The 19999-nt window shown below is 42.9% G+C and overlaps 1 protein-coding gene across 1 annotated transcript; it reads left to right on the forward strand.

Annotated features, from left to right (window-relative positions):
- The first annotated feature begins 15302 nt into the window (after positions 1 to 15302).
- On the forward strand, positions 15303 to 16086 carry olig1 (oligodendrocyte transcription factor 1). The gene has a single exon (XM_070838685.1). The coding sequence runs from the start codon at positions 15313 to 15315 to the stop codon at positions 16084 to 16086; it is 774 nt and encodes a 257-aa protein (XP_070694786.1). The 5' UTR covers positions 15303 to 15312.
- Positions 16087 to 19999: the final 3913 nt, after the last annotated feature.

Here is a 19999-nt window from a genome sequence, read left to right on the forward strand (position 1 = left end):
CTGTGCAAAAATACCACTGACTTCTGTTCGAGACAAAGCTTATGAGGCGGTTCTAATGTTAAACACTCATCAGCAGCCTATTGATTCAGCCTTCATGTCACACTGTACACGTTCTTGTCAAATGGCTTGTCGGCCCTCAGGTGTGTTTGGCTGAACAGACTTGGCCATGAAAAAAAAAAAGAAAAGCTAAACAATAGAATTTTTCTTGTTTTGATGAATTAAAGAGAGAGGGAGTGAGAGACTTTAATGCTCTGCACACACAGATGTTTCCAGTTGTTTTAAACAGATGTCGGCTCAGGTTGAAGCAAAGTAAAGAGGTTTGTGCATCCAGATCCCTTTTTAGAGCCTCTTTGTCAGTGTGAGGACATTTGCTCCTGTGATAAGTCCAGGTAGGCTACGGTGCCTCTCCTCAAGGTGTCAGGTGTCCCACACAGTCCAGAGAAGAGGTGCAATCAGGCACAATAAGTGGACACACCTGTGTGAGTGGACTCTAAAGGTGACAGCGGCAGAACCAGGACCCTGAAACAGAAGCAGAATAATTCATTTTAACATTCATGACTGTGTTTTCCTTACTGTGACATGTCGCGGTGTCTTCTGTGCCCACAAAATCTCGACACACCCAACACACACCTGGCTGTTGGTGTTAACGTGCCCACTTATTGGTTCCTCATATACCATAATGATGAACACCAGGCCAAGCATACAGCTGTGTTGAGAGTTAGCAACACATGTAGATGGTACATAAAAGCATAATCTGTAGGATAATTTGTTTTAGGACATCTGCTTTACCTCGGGGGTCTTAACCCCCACGGGTGTCACGTGGTGCAAATGTGTCTGTGCAGCACTCAGTTAACATCGATTACCAAGTATCATATTGAAGAAATAATTAGACCTCCCCCCTTCCTCCATGATTCACTTTCTTTAGTCTGAATTTCAACATCGTACTCTTAATAATTGGACTCTATGTAACTGTAAATTCCAAACTTCTCTGGTCAGGAAGTCCAGAAAAGCACGTTGTAGAAATGAGTTGCCAGTGAAAGTTGTTGCCATTGTTTTTCTCCTGTGCCGCCTCGTGGTTTTTAGATGCATAAAAGTTGAAATATCCTCTCTTTTCTCAGCACAAGGCCGGAGGCACACCACTCATCAACGCCACGCTTTGGCCCAGGCAGCCCGTTAAATCAGCCAAGAAGCTGGCTTCACTACCTTCACACGTCTGTCCCGGTAAGTGTGGTGGGAACTGTGGGACGATTGGAAGTTTCAGGCAAAAGTTTGATATTAGCAAGATTTAATCACAATGACCTACATAATCCAAGGTCATCCCATTGTTCAGATACTAATGGGTGAGCACAGGCCTGGAGTTGTTGTGACTCTCTCTTGTGGGCACGATGCCAATTACTCTGCCGATAAACAGGCTAGCTGGGTAGTTAGCTGAGAGAAGAGAGCTACGGAGTCCGTGTCTCCAGTTTTCCTCCTGTTAATCACATTTAATCGTCTGGTTGTGCACACAAACCCTCTCCACAGGTTCACCACGCTGTTTCGTGCTTTGCCAAGACAAATTTGAAGCAGTTTATCCGAGCTGAGGAGCACGTGTCCCAGCAGATACTTGATTTCTAGGATTTGTACAGTTTTACAGTATGTTTTATTTCTTTAGAATACGTGGTTATTATCACTTTATCTTATAAGTCAAACTTATTCTTCTTATTCTGTCTTAGATCAGCCCACAAAGACTCACACTCCCTCTTTCACTATGCTGGTACTGGCGAACAGCAGGTCACACACACACACACAGCACTCTGAGATGAAGGCTGCAGCTTAACAATGTTTTGCTGTTGTGTTTAGTTGTTATCAGCCCCTTTTTGAAACATGTGAACATGCACATTTAACTGCATTTGAGAAATATAGGGGTAGTTTCTTTAGTGGGCTAGTTCCATCTGAAGTTGTTAGCAAACCCTCGATCCGGTTGTTAAACCTTCTGGCTCACTAGCTGCTAGTCAGGAGTCATAGCATCCTGTTTGAGACGGATGAGGAGGAGCCCTGTGTAGCTTATGGCTGGAGTGACCTGGTGTCACTTTTTATGAGGGCCTGCACGGCATTTTGTCTCATCTCTCTCAAGCTGCTAATTGTGGCTTTCTCCCACTGTTTCCTTGCTGTTAGGCTGTTTAATCCAAGAACAATAATCTACAGAACTGCTCCAAAAACTGAAACTGACATTCTTCTTACCTTTTCTTTACACTTTAGAATAATAGGCTGCACATCATAGTGTGTTTATCATTATCATTAAGCATCATCATTATAATATCTTATGACTCCTCTTTTTTTTTTTGTCTTGGTTTGTTTTTGATGTCGTGTCGTTTTCGTACAAAAACCTGCGTGTGTGTGTGTGTGTGAGGCGTGCATGTGTACCTGCTTGCATGAACCCAAGTCAAAATGAAGTGTATTTTTCTAACTGAGAGTATATTATTGGTGTATACGTGCGTTAAACACTTGAACACTTTATGCACAGGTGCAATATCGGCCAACTGGACTACCTCACACTCACACATATTTATATTTAGCTAAGCTGAATTCGGCTGCTTGTTTCATCTCTATTATTTCATTATGTTAATTGTTTATATTTTGTTCTCCTAGATGTGTACATTTTATTTTATTCTGCTCTTTTTCTTTTAGTACTTCTATTTTATATAATACCTACATTTTTTAATATTTTATTCTATATATTTATTGTGGCTTAAACCGGGACCTGAGAGCATAATTTCGTACTACCCCATGTGTAAATGTGTGTTCCTTGAATCCTTAAAGGTATAATTCTGCACATATACTTGCTCCTCTGAAGGCGTATTGTATCTTTGAAGTTTCATTGATGAGTTTTAAATGTAAAAGTTATTAAACTCAAAATAACACAGTGATTAATAGATAGTAGTTACATTCATCCAGACAGCGAAGGTCTTTGTCTTTTGGAGACATTTTGGAGGATTTGACGCTCATGAGAAGGATTTTCTTCCGTACGATCACATAAACATGGTGCTAAAGTTAAAAGAGAAACTGACTGAGTGGCATCTTTTAAGCTCTGCCTGAACACTGTGGCCAGTAGCAGCTGGGCTTCACATGCCTGTGGCTGGATTTGAATAAACAGCTCCTTATACACTGTTGGTGGCATGCTGACTTATCCATTGATGCTGAGAGTCTGGGGTTGATTCTGTGACAGTTTAAATATTCATAACTTTGGACAGAAGGGGAGCATCAGTCTTACACTGTTGTAACTGGATTTAAACCTTCCCGAAAACACTGCACAGATGTACACTCTTTCACGTCTGCGCATGGTGTTGTGTTAGCTGAAAGGATTAAAGATTGGTGGGATGCTTCAAAGGTGGCGGAATAACAGAAAGAGAAACAGAGTCTATGATGGAGCAAAGGAGGAATAAGGGAGAGAAGATAAACAAACAGAGAAGCTGTCAGAGACAAAGGCAGGATTTAGCACTTACAAGGGAATAGATGGAGCTCTAAGGTGAATATGAGACCCCAGAGGTCACTCTTTCTCATGGGACTAATGTTTATTTCAGCACAGCCTCATCTGCTCACCCTTAGCCACCATTAAAAAGACTGTGATGGACTCTAACCCGCACAAAGAAACACTGACTGTATGGGTTCGACGAGCAACAAGTGGCTTTCGCTTTGTATCATATCTAAAGTAATTCTTTGACATTTTGGGAAATGCACATATTTCACTTTCTTGCCAGAAGTTAGATGAGACTGAGATCGATCCCGCAACTGCACATGTTTTACTTGTTTTTGCTCTTAAGTTGCACAAATCCAACAAACAAGATATAACGTGCTAATTCATGAGCTTCAGCGGTGCCGGTAGGTGGATGATGTCACTGTCAGACAAAGCTGTGCTCACAGTTCATCCATGTCCTCAGGCTTCATGCTAACTGACTGCTAGCTGTAGCTTCAGATTCATCCAACAGATATAAGAGCGGCACAGATCAACTGTTCCAGATACTTTTTACTTTAAGGAGCACTTTAGTGTTGTGGCTCAAAAGTCTGTTTACCGTTCCATCATTCGGATGCAGTGCCACGAAATTTTTACAGACAATCATGGTCCACAGAGGAGGAATCCTCAGGATTATTCATCAGTATTCATCAGGATCATTATAACTTTGATGATATCGTGACTTTTCAGACTCAGCTGGACGTGTTTAGATAAGACGGGGAACACAGGAAACTGTAGACTGCTGTAAACACTTTAGTTGTCAATGGTATAATACATGTAACATTAATATATATGTGTATGTGTGATGATATATGTATGGTAACATGATCCATTCACAACATGGAGGGCGCTTTTGCCTCTGCAATTTGAAGCGATTTGTCTTTTTTATACAATTATTTATTTCCAAGTTAGCAGCAGCAGACAGCTCTGATCCTGAGGTCTGGAACAGTCCACTGAGTCTGACATTAACAGGCTGGGAGATCATTGCTGGTAATGGGTCAATCATAGGTTTACAAATTGGACCAATACAGACCACCTATAGGCTTGGTTTGATTTGTAATACAGCAAAGTTTGGGACAGGGCAGTTTTGTCTGGTTTTCTGAATCCTTTTCAGTAAAGGATTGTTTTTATTTTGACGATTTGTGCGCGCTGACTTCACCATGTGAGGTCACGTTAAGAGGTGCAAAAATCTGAGGGGCTGGTTCTCCATATTTTATACCATTTTTAAATTCATCAGGATATTTCTGCAACACTAGATACTTCACCACCTAACAATGCTTTTGTGTGTGTCTGTGTGTGTCTGTGTGTCTGTCCAACAATCTATGGACAGCAGCAGATGAACTCCTCGATCGGGTGGATCAATGTGTTTAGTAAAAGCCCAGAGGGACAAAGACAGAAGGGAGTGAGAGAGAGAGTAAAGGAAAGCGAGAGAAACAAAGCGAGAGAGCAGAAGATCTATTGAGTGTGTTTTTTGTGGCTGAAGAATCGTCCCCAGTGGCTTTGAAAAGAGGGATAATCCTGTCAAGTAAGCAGACCTTTGGATATTCATGACTGGCCGAGCGGCTCCGCGGACTGAAGGAGGACACAGTCAGGATGGGATTAAACATCAAAGTGAATCTGAGGAGTAGAGGACTGGGACATGAATCAACCAATGCAGAAACACAGAGGTCTCAGAGGGGTGTGCTGGGGGCCAGTGGGGGCCAGTTGTCTGGTGTGTGGACAGCACTTTGATAAGGGCCTCCCTAAATGCCATTCAGTGGAGTGATATGATGTGGTGTGTGCACCTGCCCCCCAATCTGAGAAACACATACATAAGCATCAAATGTACCAACAAAATAAGTTCTCATTACCGTCGTCCTTCGGTCTGTTGGGGGGCTGACGAGGAGAGTTGTGGTGCCAAAACTGAGCATGCAATGATATTCAAGGTTTTTCCAGTTTGGTGTGGAAGAACTTGCCCGGTCTGCACAGAGCTGTGCCAAACCCCATCCAGCACCTTCGGGGTGACCTGGAATGCAGACTGTGAGCCAGACCTTATCACCCAACATCAGCGGTGCACCTCACTAATGCTCTTGTGGCTGAAAGGCAGTCAGGTTTAAAATCTGGTGGAAAACCTGAAAGTGGAGGCTGGTGCGTGGTTGTATGGCATTTCCTGCATGATAAATATCCAGGGAATAGAGTGTAAAACAACCCAGCTCAACATGCAGATCCAGATTTTACGGGACCATAGGAAAACGAGGAACATTGGCAAACTGTGCAGTGTTGAAATCAAAGTCCATTTCCCAGCTCCAGCTAATTTGACTTACTAACTAGTCTCACCCCTATTGTTCAGACAGATACTTGTGGGTACTTATGCACCAAATGGTGCCACTGGAGCCTAAAAGGAAAAAACAGAAATCGGCAAACCTCTGGGAAAACCAGGGAAATGCTCCCAAGACTCGTCTCCACACTAAAGTGATAGCTGGTCTCCTGTTGTGATGAACCACTTACTACAAAGGGGGCTTTATTTCTTGTAATACTGGCTCAAGGAATGCGACAGGGAGGGAGTCCACACAAGAGATTTACTTTAAAAAAGCACTGAGGTTAACACGAACAAACAGTGGAGCGTGTAGATCAGTACCGTCAGCAGTGAAAGCCACACGTGGATGTGTGGTTAATGTGGTGTGGAGGCGGTGGAGGTGCCCACCAGAAGGACAGTGATGCAGGGTGGACGTCAGCTGTAGGATGGGAGAGACGGAGTGAACACATGGACCAGCTTTCACAGCCTGAGAGCCTCGCTCAGCGTGATCAGCTGATCAGCTGATCAGCGTCCCATGTCAGCCAACTGCCTGCTCTGTGTGTGTGTGTGTGTGTGTTCTTACTAAGGGTACCTTTGGGGGACACATTATAATTGGGGACGACATGTCCAATTTCCGACAAAAACTGTCTCCAATTAGGGGAAAGCTGATTTTTGGGCCAGTGATTGAGGTTACAGTTAGACAAGTAGCAGTTATGGTTACAGTTAGGGTCAGTCTCCGCGAAATAAAGTCTGTGAGTCTGTGTAATGTCCCCAAAAATGACCTAATTAATCGACAGTGTGTGTATGTTGTGCTGATGACGTCCCATATGGTTTATTGACCACCTCACGCTCATGTCCCTTGGTCCTGCCAACACTGACTGCTGCTGGCAGCTGGGACGTTTGGACAAAGAAGCTCAACGTGACAGGATTCAGGGAACCTAGAGTGCTGTTGGGAAACACACACACAGGGTGTCCTACAGTTGGCTGAAGGAGTTTGAATTTATGCAAAGACCTTGACAGTTTCGCTTCTATTGAGGGAAATGGATGGATCTGTGCTTGCACCGTCACAAAAAGTCGATTCAGACAAGATCTGTATTCATATCTCTTAGATTCACCAAGAGCTGAAAACCAAAGATAAAAACAGGATGTGACTACATCTCTTCAGTACATTTTATAACAGAACATATCCATCTATAATAGATACATAAAAGAGCAAATAAAGACATATACATAGATTAAATAAGCTTGTCATCACTGGTTAAACTACTTTGGTCCTATAAGAGACCATCACCCCTTCAGCAGCCTTCATCTCCAAACCTAAAGCTGTTTCTGGTGACGAGAATTCAATTCACTTTACTTGTTTTGCTTTTATTCGTCCCTCAATGGGGCAATTTAATGCAAGTGAGCGTGTAAACGGAGATACACATGAATCTAAAAACACAAATCTATTATATTTACACCAGAATTACTTTACACATACACAAGAATTAAGAGCAGTGGCCAATCAATCCATGGCTTCACACCTCAAAGCTATTCTAGCTTAAGTCTGCTGACACAGTACAGAAATAATTATGTTCAATAAGTTCTCCAGATTAAACAGACAAAAAAAAAAACAGTGTTTCTAATTGGTGTCAGTGGTGACTATGTTAAGCATGAGTGACTGTTAGGTTTGGACAGTTAGGTTTATAGTTAGCAGAAACTGATGCTGACACACTAAACTAAGCTGGCGACCATTATAAACATTAAAGCTGCTGAACATTAACAAGTCAACATTGTAATTGTGAGCACGTCAGCATGTCGACGTCACTGCTGCGCTGACGTACAGCCAAGGTGTCTTCTTATCGCCAACATAGCCTGACTTATGTCTTACCACGTCAGTCTGACGTACTCAAGTCAGAAAATAACTTTTTGGGTTTGAGGTTAAGCCAGTTTGGTGTGATGGTAACTATCTCTGCCTCCACAGCAGCCATGTCACCATGAGATGTTTTAATAACTACAACCTCAATTTGTCAAGTTACTGAAGCCTGCTATCATGTTGCTCCGCAGCATATGTCTGCTCTCCGAGTTGTTGCTTCCCCAGGGGTGTTTCATAAATCAAATTAGCACCCCACTCAGAACGGCTGTCATCTGCTCTACAAGTAAACTGCACAGAAGTAAACCCAAAGTCTTTTCATTTTTACATCTGCATTTAATCATTTTATCGATAGAATCGTAGGAATTTGTGAGTCACGTCCACTCTCAGTGGTTAACAGCCCTCAGTGGGAGGCCAGTCATGAGTTTGAACAACATCTGTGATAAACCTGCTGCAGTTTAATCAGAGTGGAGGCTGAATAGAGAGGGAGAGCGGAGCCTGCTTCAGGCTGATCTCTCAGGTCTTAGTGGGGATTTTAATGTGCTGAGAGGCTGTGAGGAGCAGGAGCACAGTGGGAGGTGAATGAGCTGCAGTAGGAGCACGTTGTAAGGCATAGCAGAGAGATTCTGGGCTATCTCAAGGACAGGGGTGGTTGGGGGGGTTAAATGGGTGCGTATTTGTGTGTGTGATACGGGGTGTAGGCTGACAGATGTGTCCATCAACGCCTGAAAGAATCATCTTACATCCACTGCATCCATCTGCCAGCCTGGCGGAGCAAGATTTTGTGAAATCAGAACAATGTCTTCTTCTCTATTCATGAAACAAGTGGGAGAAAAGGTTTCCCACCATGAACTGATCACTTTAATCATTTAAACTCTGCCAGTGGGTGAAAACTCTTGTTGTGAAATTCAGCAAAAGAAAAAGACCCCAAAGAATCAAAACATAGAAAACAATGTTAACATACAGTTATTGTTGTTTTGTCATTCAAAGAAAATTCATGGTGAAATTGGGTGTTTAGGATTTTAAAGAGACATAGAAACAGGTCAAAGTTTAGCATTAAAAATCTGTGGTAGAAAGAGTGGTGGTCAATGGGTGAATGCGCCAAAGTCTGACAGCCCCAAAACTTTGCCAAAGAGGAGCAATTAGAGCCTTTTTCCTGGAAGTATCTTTCATCTCCTGGTGGATCCCTCGACACTCCCCAGTCAGCTGGGAGATGTGATCCCCGCAGCATGTCCAGGTTCTGCCTCGTGGTGTCTTCCCAGCCGGCCGAGCACGAAACATGTCCACAGGGAGGCCTCCAGGGACAATCCAGCCGGGCCGTGTCCACACCAAACGTGGATGAATTTGAGAACGCTGTTACATGCTGGGTTTTTAATTGTGGCTGATACACAGAACTACCGAGCCACGTCTGCCGAGGCTTAATTCATTCACCCGCATTTTCAAAGTGCAACTCGATTTTCAAACTAAGCACATCTCAGTATTTATTCAGAGATGTGAGAAAATACCACCTTTGGATGGATGACAAGAGACAAACATGCATTTTGAAATAGAGCCACATTGTGTGGATTCATTTGGGGAAAAGGACGAACACTCACACCTTCACAGATATCTGAACGTCTCACTGTATCCTGCAATGTAAGACCAGACACCCTGGACCAGATCCTTATTTTAGCTGCTAAATACCACAATCAGACCTTAAAGCATAATTCCTGATTATTATAACTTGTGTCATATGATTTTATAAGTTTTGGACATCATTTCTACAGCTAGAGGTGACGAGGTATTCTTGAAATCAATTGCAGAGACCTCAGTCCATCAGTTGTAAACAAGCAAAATATTTATTTGAAGGTTGAACAGAAAATGAGTGCAGAGAATTATCGTAAGTACGTCAAAGTTAAATCTTTAGAACAGATAGTTTATTGTTCGCTTTACTTTTCTCTCTTGTTTTTAGTGACGTGATAGATCTATGCTACTATACTGAAGTAAAATCTGTCGATAAAACATCCAACTTGAGACGATCCAATGTTAGATTTTCTATTGCTTGAATACTTTTTTGCCAATGGATCACAAAAACAAACCCCAGATTTTTTTTGCTGCGTTCTCTTTTCTATTTGGCAGAGACACATTCAGTGTCTGCTCTCCCTTCCCTCGCTAAATGGCATCACTTGCAGAAGTCTAATTTCTGGGACGCGTATCCTCATCCATCATACTGCTATCAGCTTTCACTTTAACAGTGACTTCAGTCTCGCTGCACCGCCCTCCATACAGACGGGGATAACCTCTGAAAACCCTCCCTTGGCCTTGTACTGCCAATAAAACCCAAAAAGAAACATCTCGACCCGCCCCCACAACATTTAGACTTTAACTGGGGTGCTCATGCCCTCGATCTCTCGGTGAGAAGAAGAAGGAGCTCTGTGTTTGACTTTGGACAAGGATTCCTGTGGAAGTTTAGTGTCTGTGAATCCATCATTGTCACGGTTAAATAGGATCGGGGGTTTTAAGGATACTTTGTGGGGGGACGGGTTAACTAACACTTTCCTATTAGCTGCCACCCTACAAATCCCTGGTGGCATTGTTTCAGAGAGGGACATCTGCTATAACAATAGACAGTCACTCTTGTTGTGTTTAGAGTCACTTTGTCTTGACTGCTGCAAAAGAAATCAATGTAAAACTTCACGGGAAACGTTTAAAGAAATATTCGATTGTCACCATATTTTCAGGCTTTTAATGTAAAAGTAACGACACATCTAGATTTTCCAGGAATACAGCTATCAGACACAACAAGAAGCAAGTAAACTGTCACTGGAGCACTTAGCAACATGAAATATGAATGTGGCAAATGTCCATCTGTATTTAAACAACCGTGAGCAACTGAGCGTGTGCAGCTATTGAGAGTGAAGCATTTAGGCTCTCTTTCACAAAGGGCCCGAGGGCTCAAACCTTACACCCCTCCCACCTTCATTATCCCCGCCGCACTATGATCAGCACCAAATGCCGACTATCCCAGGCCAGCGCTCACAAAGCATGCTGGGAAGGACAAAAGCAGACCTTCAGCCGATTGGTTCCACCTTATTAACAGCTTGTAATCTTCTCATGTCTTTGGCCAGGCCTCACAGAGCAGGAGTTAGGGCGAATAGACGAGTGTGTCCGCCGTCCCCGCTTTGATGCAGAGCAGCCTTTTCCCTCTGAAAAGTCCTGCTCTGTTATATTTCCATTGTTGCTGTTGCACCTGTTTGCCCGCAGGGACACATGGAGAAAATCAGTCACTGACAACTGTTTATTTCTCATTAGACTCTCTGCTCACTGGAGACAGGAGACGGTTTGGGATGTAAAGCCTGTCTGATTAGCAACTCTGCAAAAACTTGAACCAGAAATGTTGTCAATCTAAACAGGATCTTTGTGCACAATATGATAATATTTTTTTAAAAAACAGGTAGAAGTGGCATCTTATTAACATCTAGAGTCCCAGAAACCCGTCATTACTCCTATTGGCACACTTGGATCCACGGTTGTGATGTCAATTAGCTTTAGACGCTAGCCGTGGACTCAAGGTTAGGCAGTAATTCAGGACCTGCTCTTACGCCCCATGATTTCAGATCAATTCACTGGGCTTAAGTTGTCCACATTCATTCATTAATTTCACATGAAACAAATTGTTATCAGGAAGTAGCCCACAGAAAATTAACCTTGTGGCTTTTGCAGCCTGTGTGGCCTGGAGGCCTCGGAGCAGTTTCCCAGTTGGTGATTCTGCCTTGTTTGGTGTCCCGAAACAAGAAAATAATGGAGGAGGTTGAGGCATCCGCAGTAGTAGATCCTTTACATCCACCCGTTTATTGATTTATACAGCAGTACGCCTCTGGGCCGGATGCCAAAGGATACAAGGCTTGTTTAAACCACATTTCTAGAAGTTGCTCAGCTGTACTGCAACAAAGCTCGTTTCACCTTCATCATGTGGTTATTTCCAACTTCTTTATGTTTATTCCATCAACTAATCAAAGCACTTAAAAATCACCATATTTAACATTGTTACCATTAAATTTAACATTATAAATATATATTATATTACATACTAACATTACAAAAAAATTTTTAAAGAATGAAGTCTTTTCACTCATTTATAAGAAAACTATAAATTTGACTACACACAGGTTATTAGCCAAACAAGGACCTGCTAGCCAACCAGAGAAAAACGTCTTTTTTATGACTTCGTTTCATTCAGGCGCTTTTGAACAACAAAGCGAGACAGTCAGTGAAAAACAGATAAGGACCCAGAAAATAGCTGTGTAATCTTGCCAATTTGGAGAGCCTCCTTCAGACACTAACAACATGAGCAGTCCTCCCGCCGAGGCAGCAAACACATCGACACGCCATCAAGTGACGCACAAAGGAGCTCAATCAGACAGCTGATATAAATTGACTCCATTAAGACAAGATTGTGTCTGGACCAACAGCAGCAGCTTGTGGCTTGACTTAATTTGTGAAACCGTCTCTTTATATCCAGTGAGGTGGATTTATAATTATGCCAATTTGTTCTTGGCTGATGAGCCAATATTGCTTCCAAAAGGCAGCGTCTGCTCTGCCCTGGTGGTCCAAGCTGAGGATTCAATGTTTTCTGGGAAAAAATAATATGTGAACTTATCTGTGATTATTTATTCATATAAAAAAAACATATGGAAAATCAATAATACCAAATTAAAATGAATGAATATGTTGAAATGTAACATTTTTATTCATTTAGAGTGAATCTGGTGGACTCATTTTCTGGTAGGTGTAAAATCCAAGCTAAAAATATTAAGAAATAATCTACTGCTTTTAAAAAAGTCTGGTATTAATCAAGTAAAATTGATAAAAAGCACAAAACAATCGGCCTTATTTGTGGATTCAAAATCGTAAATACAAAGAAATCCAAGAAAGCGCACAAGGAAGTAAAGAAAAAGGCAAAATAAGAATGTAGTTTTTAAACCTTGTGTTTATTTCAGTCCTTTTGATGAATCCCAAAAGAGAAAAGCATTTATACCCATTTTTTCGCTGGTATCACTTCGGGTGTACTTTTCACCCTGTATTGGGGGATAAATTGACCCAGGAGTTTGGCCGAGGTGTCTTCCTGTCTGTCAGCAGCAGGAAACGTCTCCACACAGACGAGGCATTTAGCCCCCAGGTGCAGACCCACCATTAGACGGCCTTGCCCAGATGGATAGTACTCCTTCCACCATAAAGACACTAGTCTTCCTCCTGCCCTGAAGCCACCGGTGCTCCTGCCCTGGTCCAGCCTCATCAAAAGGAGCCTGGAAGCTGAGAGGCGGATATGCTGAGCTGCAGCCCCAAATCAAGCTCACTTTTCTTTCCCTTGTAAGTGGCAGATAAAAAAAAAAGTGGGGGAGGTGCACTTTTCTGGTAGACACCAGCTTCTTTCTTTCTCCTCTTTTCTGACTTCTGTATGTGTGGCTCCATGCAGGTGTCCTTTTTTTCCTCATGACATTGAAACCAGATCCCAAAATACAGTCAAAACCATCACAGCTTGTTTTCTTTCATTTCTCAGTTTATTACCTCTCATTGTTCGACAGGCACTAGAAATCAAATTGAGCTCACAGGCACGCACACAAACACACACACACACACACACATGCACACACACATTCATCCTGGCTGCCTGCACTCTGTTCTCCTGCAGGTGCGAGGGCCATCCGCCTGGCCCCTTTCATGAGGCCCTCCCTTTCCTGTCCGTCTGCAGCCGTCCATTCAGCTTCAATCACAGCACCAGCCGGACGCCACCGGACCACTGGCAGGGAAGGGAAGCGCCTCCACACACATCTTTCACTTGTTGAGCGACAAGAGAAGAGCGGCTGGGGAAAAAAGAAAGGGTCTTCCTCCCCTGCATCTCCTTCTGCTTTCATCGTAAACAACTTGCTTTCTGTTTGTAACGGTGCTGTCCTTCCCCTCTCCCCCCTGCCTTCCTTTTCTCCCGCTCAGATGGGCTTTACAAGGAGGGAGGGAGGGGAGGGGGGAGAAGGAGTGCAGAAAGAGGACGGCCAGGCTCACTTTGCAATGGGGTGATGCTGAGGTCTTTTTGTCGCTCATGAATGGCACATTTGAGGTTTCCAGCCTTGCTCGGTGCCCCAAGCCAGCTTCACCTGTGGTTGGAGTCAATTGGCCTGTTGTCTGCCGGGCTGGAAACGTGCCCAGCTCTCTGCCAGCCAATTTGGTTAGCATAGCTAATCAGAAATGAGCAACAATAACCACCTCAAAACCATCAATTAACTCCCACCGCACAATGATGCATCCATTCACTGTTTGCCAAAACTGTTCTCTGACACGATTAATACCCAAGTTAGTCCTGCTAATACCTGCCCTCACTTACATAACAAAGTACTGGTGGTTTTCATGGCTTCCAACTTGTTGAGTGACTGCAGCAGGACAATACATTCAGCTCGAAATGTTGTGCTTTCAATTAATGTCACACAAAGAAAAAGTGAAAGCAGTGTTTCTCGCGTTGTCGGGTACTAACGAGGGTCGACAGCTTCGCCGGCGGCTCTATGAGGCTGCGGTGTTCATTTGTTGGCATGTTTGGCAGTTAATGTTCACAGTTTTATTCTGTTGTGTTAGCACGCTAACCTGAAAACTTCAGTCAGTCATTAGGATTCATCCTCTGGGGATTGTATGTATAGTTTTTCATGGCTGGGAAGATATTTAAATCGATGACCAACATTACCATTATTTTATCTAGTCATGCAAATAACTTGTCAGAGCTTTGATAATGTTGTTTTTTGCCTTTATTTAATAACTAGTTGTACCCACTTAAGTCATTTTTCATTCAATACAATCTACAGTGGATGGATTGTTCTCTTTTGTGCTTGGAAACTGCTTGTTGCATTTACTTTTATTCTGATTATGTATAGAAAAAACAGCAAATATGGCGTTAGGGCACATGCCTTTTTAACCAGATGATCCACGTGTTCAATCTGAATTAGTAATTTAATAATAGATAATAAAACTAATTTAAAGATTTTAAAATATTTTGCTCAGATTTTCCAAAGTGTAATTGTAGCATTTTGACTTCATAGCAAAATGTGAACTTGAATTACTTATTTGATTAACTAAATACTCAAGTTCTTTTTCTTACTTTTAGTCTTCTCGCTCTTTATTTTCAGTGAAAGTCATTCTGCTGGTGTTGTCACCATCCACCAGTCGTTTCTTATTTAAGTGTCAAGTCAGACGTGCATGTGTGTGCTTCTAAAGAGCACATCATGCGTCAGGGAGGAGTTCAGCTGAGGTGGGGGTATGTGAGGGGAGCATTTATCTCACTTTTCCACTGTGTGAGCTGTCGTTCTCACCACGTGCAGCTGTGAAAATGAGATAAAACTGCGCTGCCGCTTTAGGAAGCTCTCACTCACTCCCTTGTGCAGCCAGAAACCTCTGAAGCGCAAAGGTAAAAACATTTGGTGACTCGTTATTGTGCTGGATGGCGTCTGTTTTCTGCAAGTGGAAGGGGGATCAACAGGTGGATGGAATGAAGATTTGATTTTTGCTGTTTGTGGATTTTTTTAAAAAGCAGAAGTGAAGTGTTTTTGCTTTGACTTCTAGACAATTTTGTCAAGTTTGACAAGTTTGTCTCTCAAACTTTATCTTTTGCTGAAATCTTTTAATAAAACTACACTGAGCTACAACTCTGAAGACCATCACACTTCTGAAGAGACTATGAATGTGCTGTCAAACCCAGTGATCAGGGCCCAGGAGCAGTCTCTAGCTCTATGTGGACCCGGCTCAGTCCAGGATTTACAGCACTGCCCACCAGGGTTCAACCTAAGCTCCCGCCTAAACCCTGTGCCCATGCTTGGCTTCCAGAGCGGCCAAAGATCGACCAAACCTCAGAGAGAGCTGAGCCCCGAGGAGCAGCAGGAGCTCCGGAGGAAGATCAACAGTAGGGAGAGGAAGCGGATGCAGGACTTGAACATCGCCATGGATGCCCTGAGAGAGGTCATGGTGCCTTACGCCTCCTCGCCATCTTCTGCCTCGTCCTCTCAGGCCCAGCAGCCCGGGGCTCCTCCAGGCCGCAGGCTCTCCAAAATCTCCACTCTGGTTCTGGCCAGGAACTACATCCTCCTCCTGGGTTCGTCTCTGCAGGAGATGCGGCGACTGCTGGGGGAGGTGAGCGTCGGGATGGGGGTGAACACTGGACCCGTTCCCCGGCTGCTGCTTGCAGGAGGGTGGCCCCTCATTTCGGGGCCCAGTCAGCTTCTCCTCACCCAGGAGTCCCTCCTCACCTCAGCAGCCTCCTCTTCCTCCTCTTCCTCCACTTCATCGTCCTCTGCTGCTAAATGCCCCCTCTTGTCTCCGGGCCCCATGGAGGCCTCACTGGCCCCTGTGCAGTGGAGCCCTGCAGGGGCAGCAGGAGGGCCCGTGTGCCCCTGTGGAGTCTGCAGACTGCCCAGGTTTAACCACTCAGCTCCGGCTCCAAGATTCCCAAAGTGAGGATTTCTGAAGAACAGACTTGATGACTTTTACATGTACGCAACATTTTTATATGAATTGTTATTTTTAACATGTTTATAATTATTTACTGTGATTATAGTTTGATTTTTTTACACCCACTGAATCTCTTCTCTATTTGATAAAGCAGTTAATCTAATAATGCCCTTTTTGTTTAAGAAACAATTTGCATTTTATCAGAACCTCCTTTGTCCCAAACAGAGAAACAATTGATCACTTTGATTCTTAGGAAGTAGAAAGTGTAAACTGTACTGACTGTAATCATGGTGTGTTTGATTGGGCCCAAATCACCTCTTATGAAATAACAATCAGAGCATCTTAAAGCTCTGAAAACCTCCTCACTTCCTTGCTATGACTGATGGGGTCCTACAGGCACTCACTGTTAATTACTAAAAGTAGTTTCTATGACGTGAGATCTGAAATATTTCTGTGTTTGTCTTTTTGTCTGTGCTCTTCTCTCTGGTTTTGAAGTGATGATGTATTTTCATGCACTAATTCCAATTCAGCAATATACTGTAAGAATCTGACGGCGGTTCTTCGATTCTTTGCTTGTTTCCGGTCTTGTAGTTTAACTAAATAATCAGTAGCTGAAAGCTTTTCATTGATTTGATCTTCACACCAGTGAGATAAATGAGTGAGTGATATTTCAACGCCACGATTTATTGATCCATTTATTGTTTTTATGCTGAACGGTGAGAGAAAACGACGCCGTACGCACCCTTTAAGTGGTGATGACGTGGAACATGGTGGAATTGCATCACGGAGAATCCACATGTGTGTTTATTGTCCAACATGCAGCTGTGTGTGTGCAGCATGTGAGTCAGACGTCCGTCCTCTCAGCAGGCAGCCTCCTCCTCCTCTCTCTGCAGCGAGTGCTCTTAACTGAGCGTTGTGTGAATAAACAGTCTGCTGGTTTTTTTACGTCACGACAATTATGACAGCGCAAAGTGTCACACATTTGTTTTTACTTGGAACTGTGGTGGCGAGTGTCATGTAAGAGAGGAATCCTAGAAGCTACGAACACGATGCTCTCCCAGAAATTACATCAGTATACTGAAAAATCATAGTTTGGATGAAATTAAATGAAATGCTCTCATCACTGAGCATTTCCCTGATACTTAATAATTTTGTGAGGTGCCAGTTATATTAATTTAACAACATTTCCTCATTCTCTTGTTAAAAATCATAATCTGGACATTATTTTATCTCTAAAATGTGTTTTCTGTTGCAAATGAGTCGTATATAAACAGAATTTCTGGGCGACTAAGATGAGCATGTAAAGACTAAACCACCACACCACTGATGTTTGTCAGTTTTGAACAAATCACAAATCACTGGAGCGTTCTGTGTTCATCTTGTGACCATCTCTTTCGCTTGCTGTCCCACAACGTACCAAGCAGCGATTCACTCATATAAGATGAATAGAGGAGCGTCTCTTTAACTTAATACGTCCATTGGGTCTTAACTGTTGACGCTGACCACATGCTGAGCTGAAGGGCTTCTTCCACCCTCCACGCCAACCGAAAATAGTGAAACAGTCCTCATCTCTTCACCTATTCATCGCCCCAACAAGCAAAAGATCAAAACCCACCCGTGTAATTACTGCTCCGCAGAAATAAGGCCTTTTGATTATTAGCCCCCTTTCTCTCCCCCAGCCTCAAATTCTTGATGTTTCTCTGTGTTGAGGAGCCGGGATGGGTGATTTGGCGCTACTCATTACACTCACTCCACAATATGTTCAAACGCCCAGAAAATGTGTCTCGCTGAATGGGGTTCACTCCTGCAAACTTGCCACCCCTCTGGAAGAAAGCAGGCAGCCTCATTCTGAGCGAGAATAAGAGGCGCCGGTAGGAGGGAGGATATTCTCGGCCATTAGCACGGCCTGCATGAATAATAATAATGAAAATAATCATAATCATAATGCTGATAAAATACTCAAAATAATTGCTACCCTGGAATAAGAGGATTATAGAGGGTAGATATGTGAATAGTGGCGAGTGAAAGGACAGGAATCTATTAGCATCAGGGAGGACAAAAGAGGAGCTGGATGCCATTAAGTGAGATTAAGCTAAATAAGGCTTGATTTTCTTCCAAGGAAAATGGAGGAAAGGAGAAGAGGGTGAGAGTGAAGGAGGAGAGGAGGGCGAGGGAGGGAGAGCCCGATTCATAGATCAAAGTAAGATGGCCAAACTTCACGTCTTTCATTTACATATAGCTGCTTTATCTCTGGAGGGATTAGCTACCTTGCTATTTTCTCCGGGTTGCTCTCTATTGTGGCACCTTTGCCCACCATCCATTTCCTCCTGCTCTCAGGATGGTCCAGCCCTTCTTCTTTTCTTTCTTTCTTTAAGTTTGGCTCCTTAATTTCTCCCTCTTCTCATTCTCTGCTCTGTCTCTCTGTTTCTCCAAGAGGCTCTCACTTTCTCGTGTTTGGTGGTTTCATTGTCGTGGCGACGCAGGGGTCTGGTCACTCTTTGTGTTAGCACTTTAACTCATCTCCATTTCATCACTGTTGTTCAATGGGGCGAGGAGAGCTTGTAAGACAATGCACGCGCACACACACACACGCACACACACACACTTCATGCTTCTTCCCCTCGTTAAAGGCATAGCACATCCAAAACCTGTGCTGTTGTATTCTGGGAATTCAGCTTTTTTCCTCTATAAAACCAGTTTAAAATTCCCTTTTAGCATAACAACACTGTGATAATGATCATTTTAACGATGGCACAAAAGAGCATGTGATTCCCAGTTAACATTCATTCAAGTTTCTACAGTAATATAAAGTAAATATGAATGAAAACACAATGAATCAAAATGCTCTTTTCCACTTATGTGACAAATTTAGGAATAAAAAGAAAGAAAAGTTTAACTGCTCAGCATGTATCTCGGTTTAATTTGATTCTCTTTCATTAATGGTGTTTGAAATTTGCACGTATTTGTTATGTTATATCCCAGATTGTGCACCAATGATCTGTTACAAGAAATAAGAAATATAACCCTATTAAGACTCTTTCTATCTGCCCGATGTTGACGGAGTAGAGTGTTCCAGTTGTTTAATTTAAAGGTAAAGGTTGTGCTTTTTTACCACGACTGTCTTGCCTGCAGCTCATGATCAAACAAAGCTCTTTTGCCTTTTTCAGATTCTAGATTAAACACATAAAGACAAATCACCTAAAGCTAATTTGAACATATCTAACTTAAAACAAAGTTGCCCTCAGCTAATAGTTTGAAACAAATCTTATAGCAAAGAAATTAACTTAAGTTCTGTTACATCTATGTGTTCATGCTCATGTGACCCCTCTGCTGAGAACAACTTTGTACTTTTGTACTACATTTGTTGAAGTTGTGTAACGAGTCGATCCTCCCTGATGTCTGAATTACTGCTCAAACTGGGATTTTTTTTCCCAGCGAATCAAATTAAAGGACCATTCAACCTGATCATCAGGCTATAACGGGACCCCTGAACAGTTAGCAGTGCACCTACTGTACAGTAGGTATGTTGTAGGAGTCAGCTCTTTTTGGTTAAACTTACCATAAGAATGGGTTAAACTGAAAAGTATGTATGAATATGTGAGAGCAGCTTTGATTTTCACTTCTGGAGAGTCTGGAAACTCTTGCTGTGTTTATTTTCCGGCACCAAAATGACCAGACTAATTCCTTGTATGTGTAAACTTACACTTTCACGCAAACCTTTCTGATATTTTTTACTTTCAAGTGCCAAAGCCCTGCAGTGGTCATGGGAATAATGACTCTCGGTAGGATGTCGGAAGACGGGTGACGATATTATATTACAGCTATAGAGGGAACAGGTTTGGGTGGATGGACAAGCTCAACGAAACATGACGCTGCAACACTAAAGACCACTAATCCAACTCATTTTAGCCCAAACCAA

The sequence above is a fragment of the Pempheris klunzingeri genome, chromosome 10, assembly GCF_042242105.1.
Source record: "Pempheris klunzingeri isolate RE-2024b chromosome 10, fPemKlu1.hap1, whole genome shotgun sequence".
Classification (NCBI taxonomy): Eukaryota; Metazoa; Chordata; class Actinopteri; order Acropomatiformes; family Pempheridae; genus Pempheris; species Pempheris klunzingeri.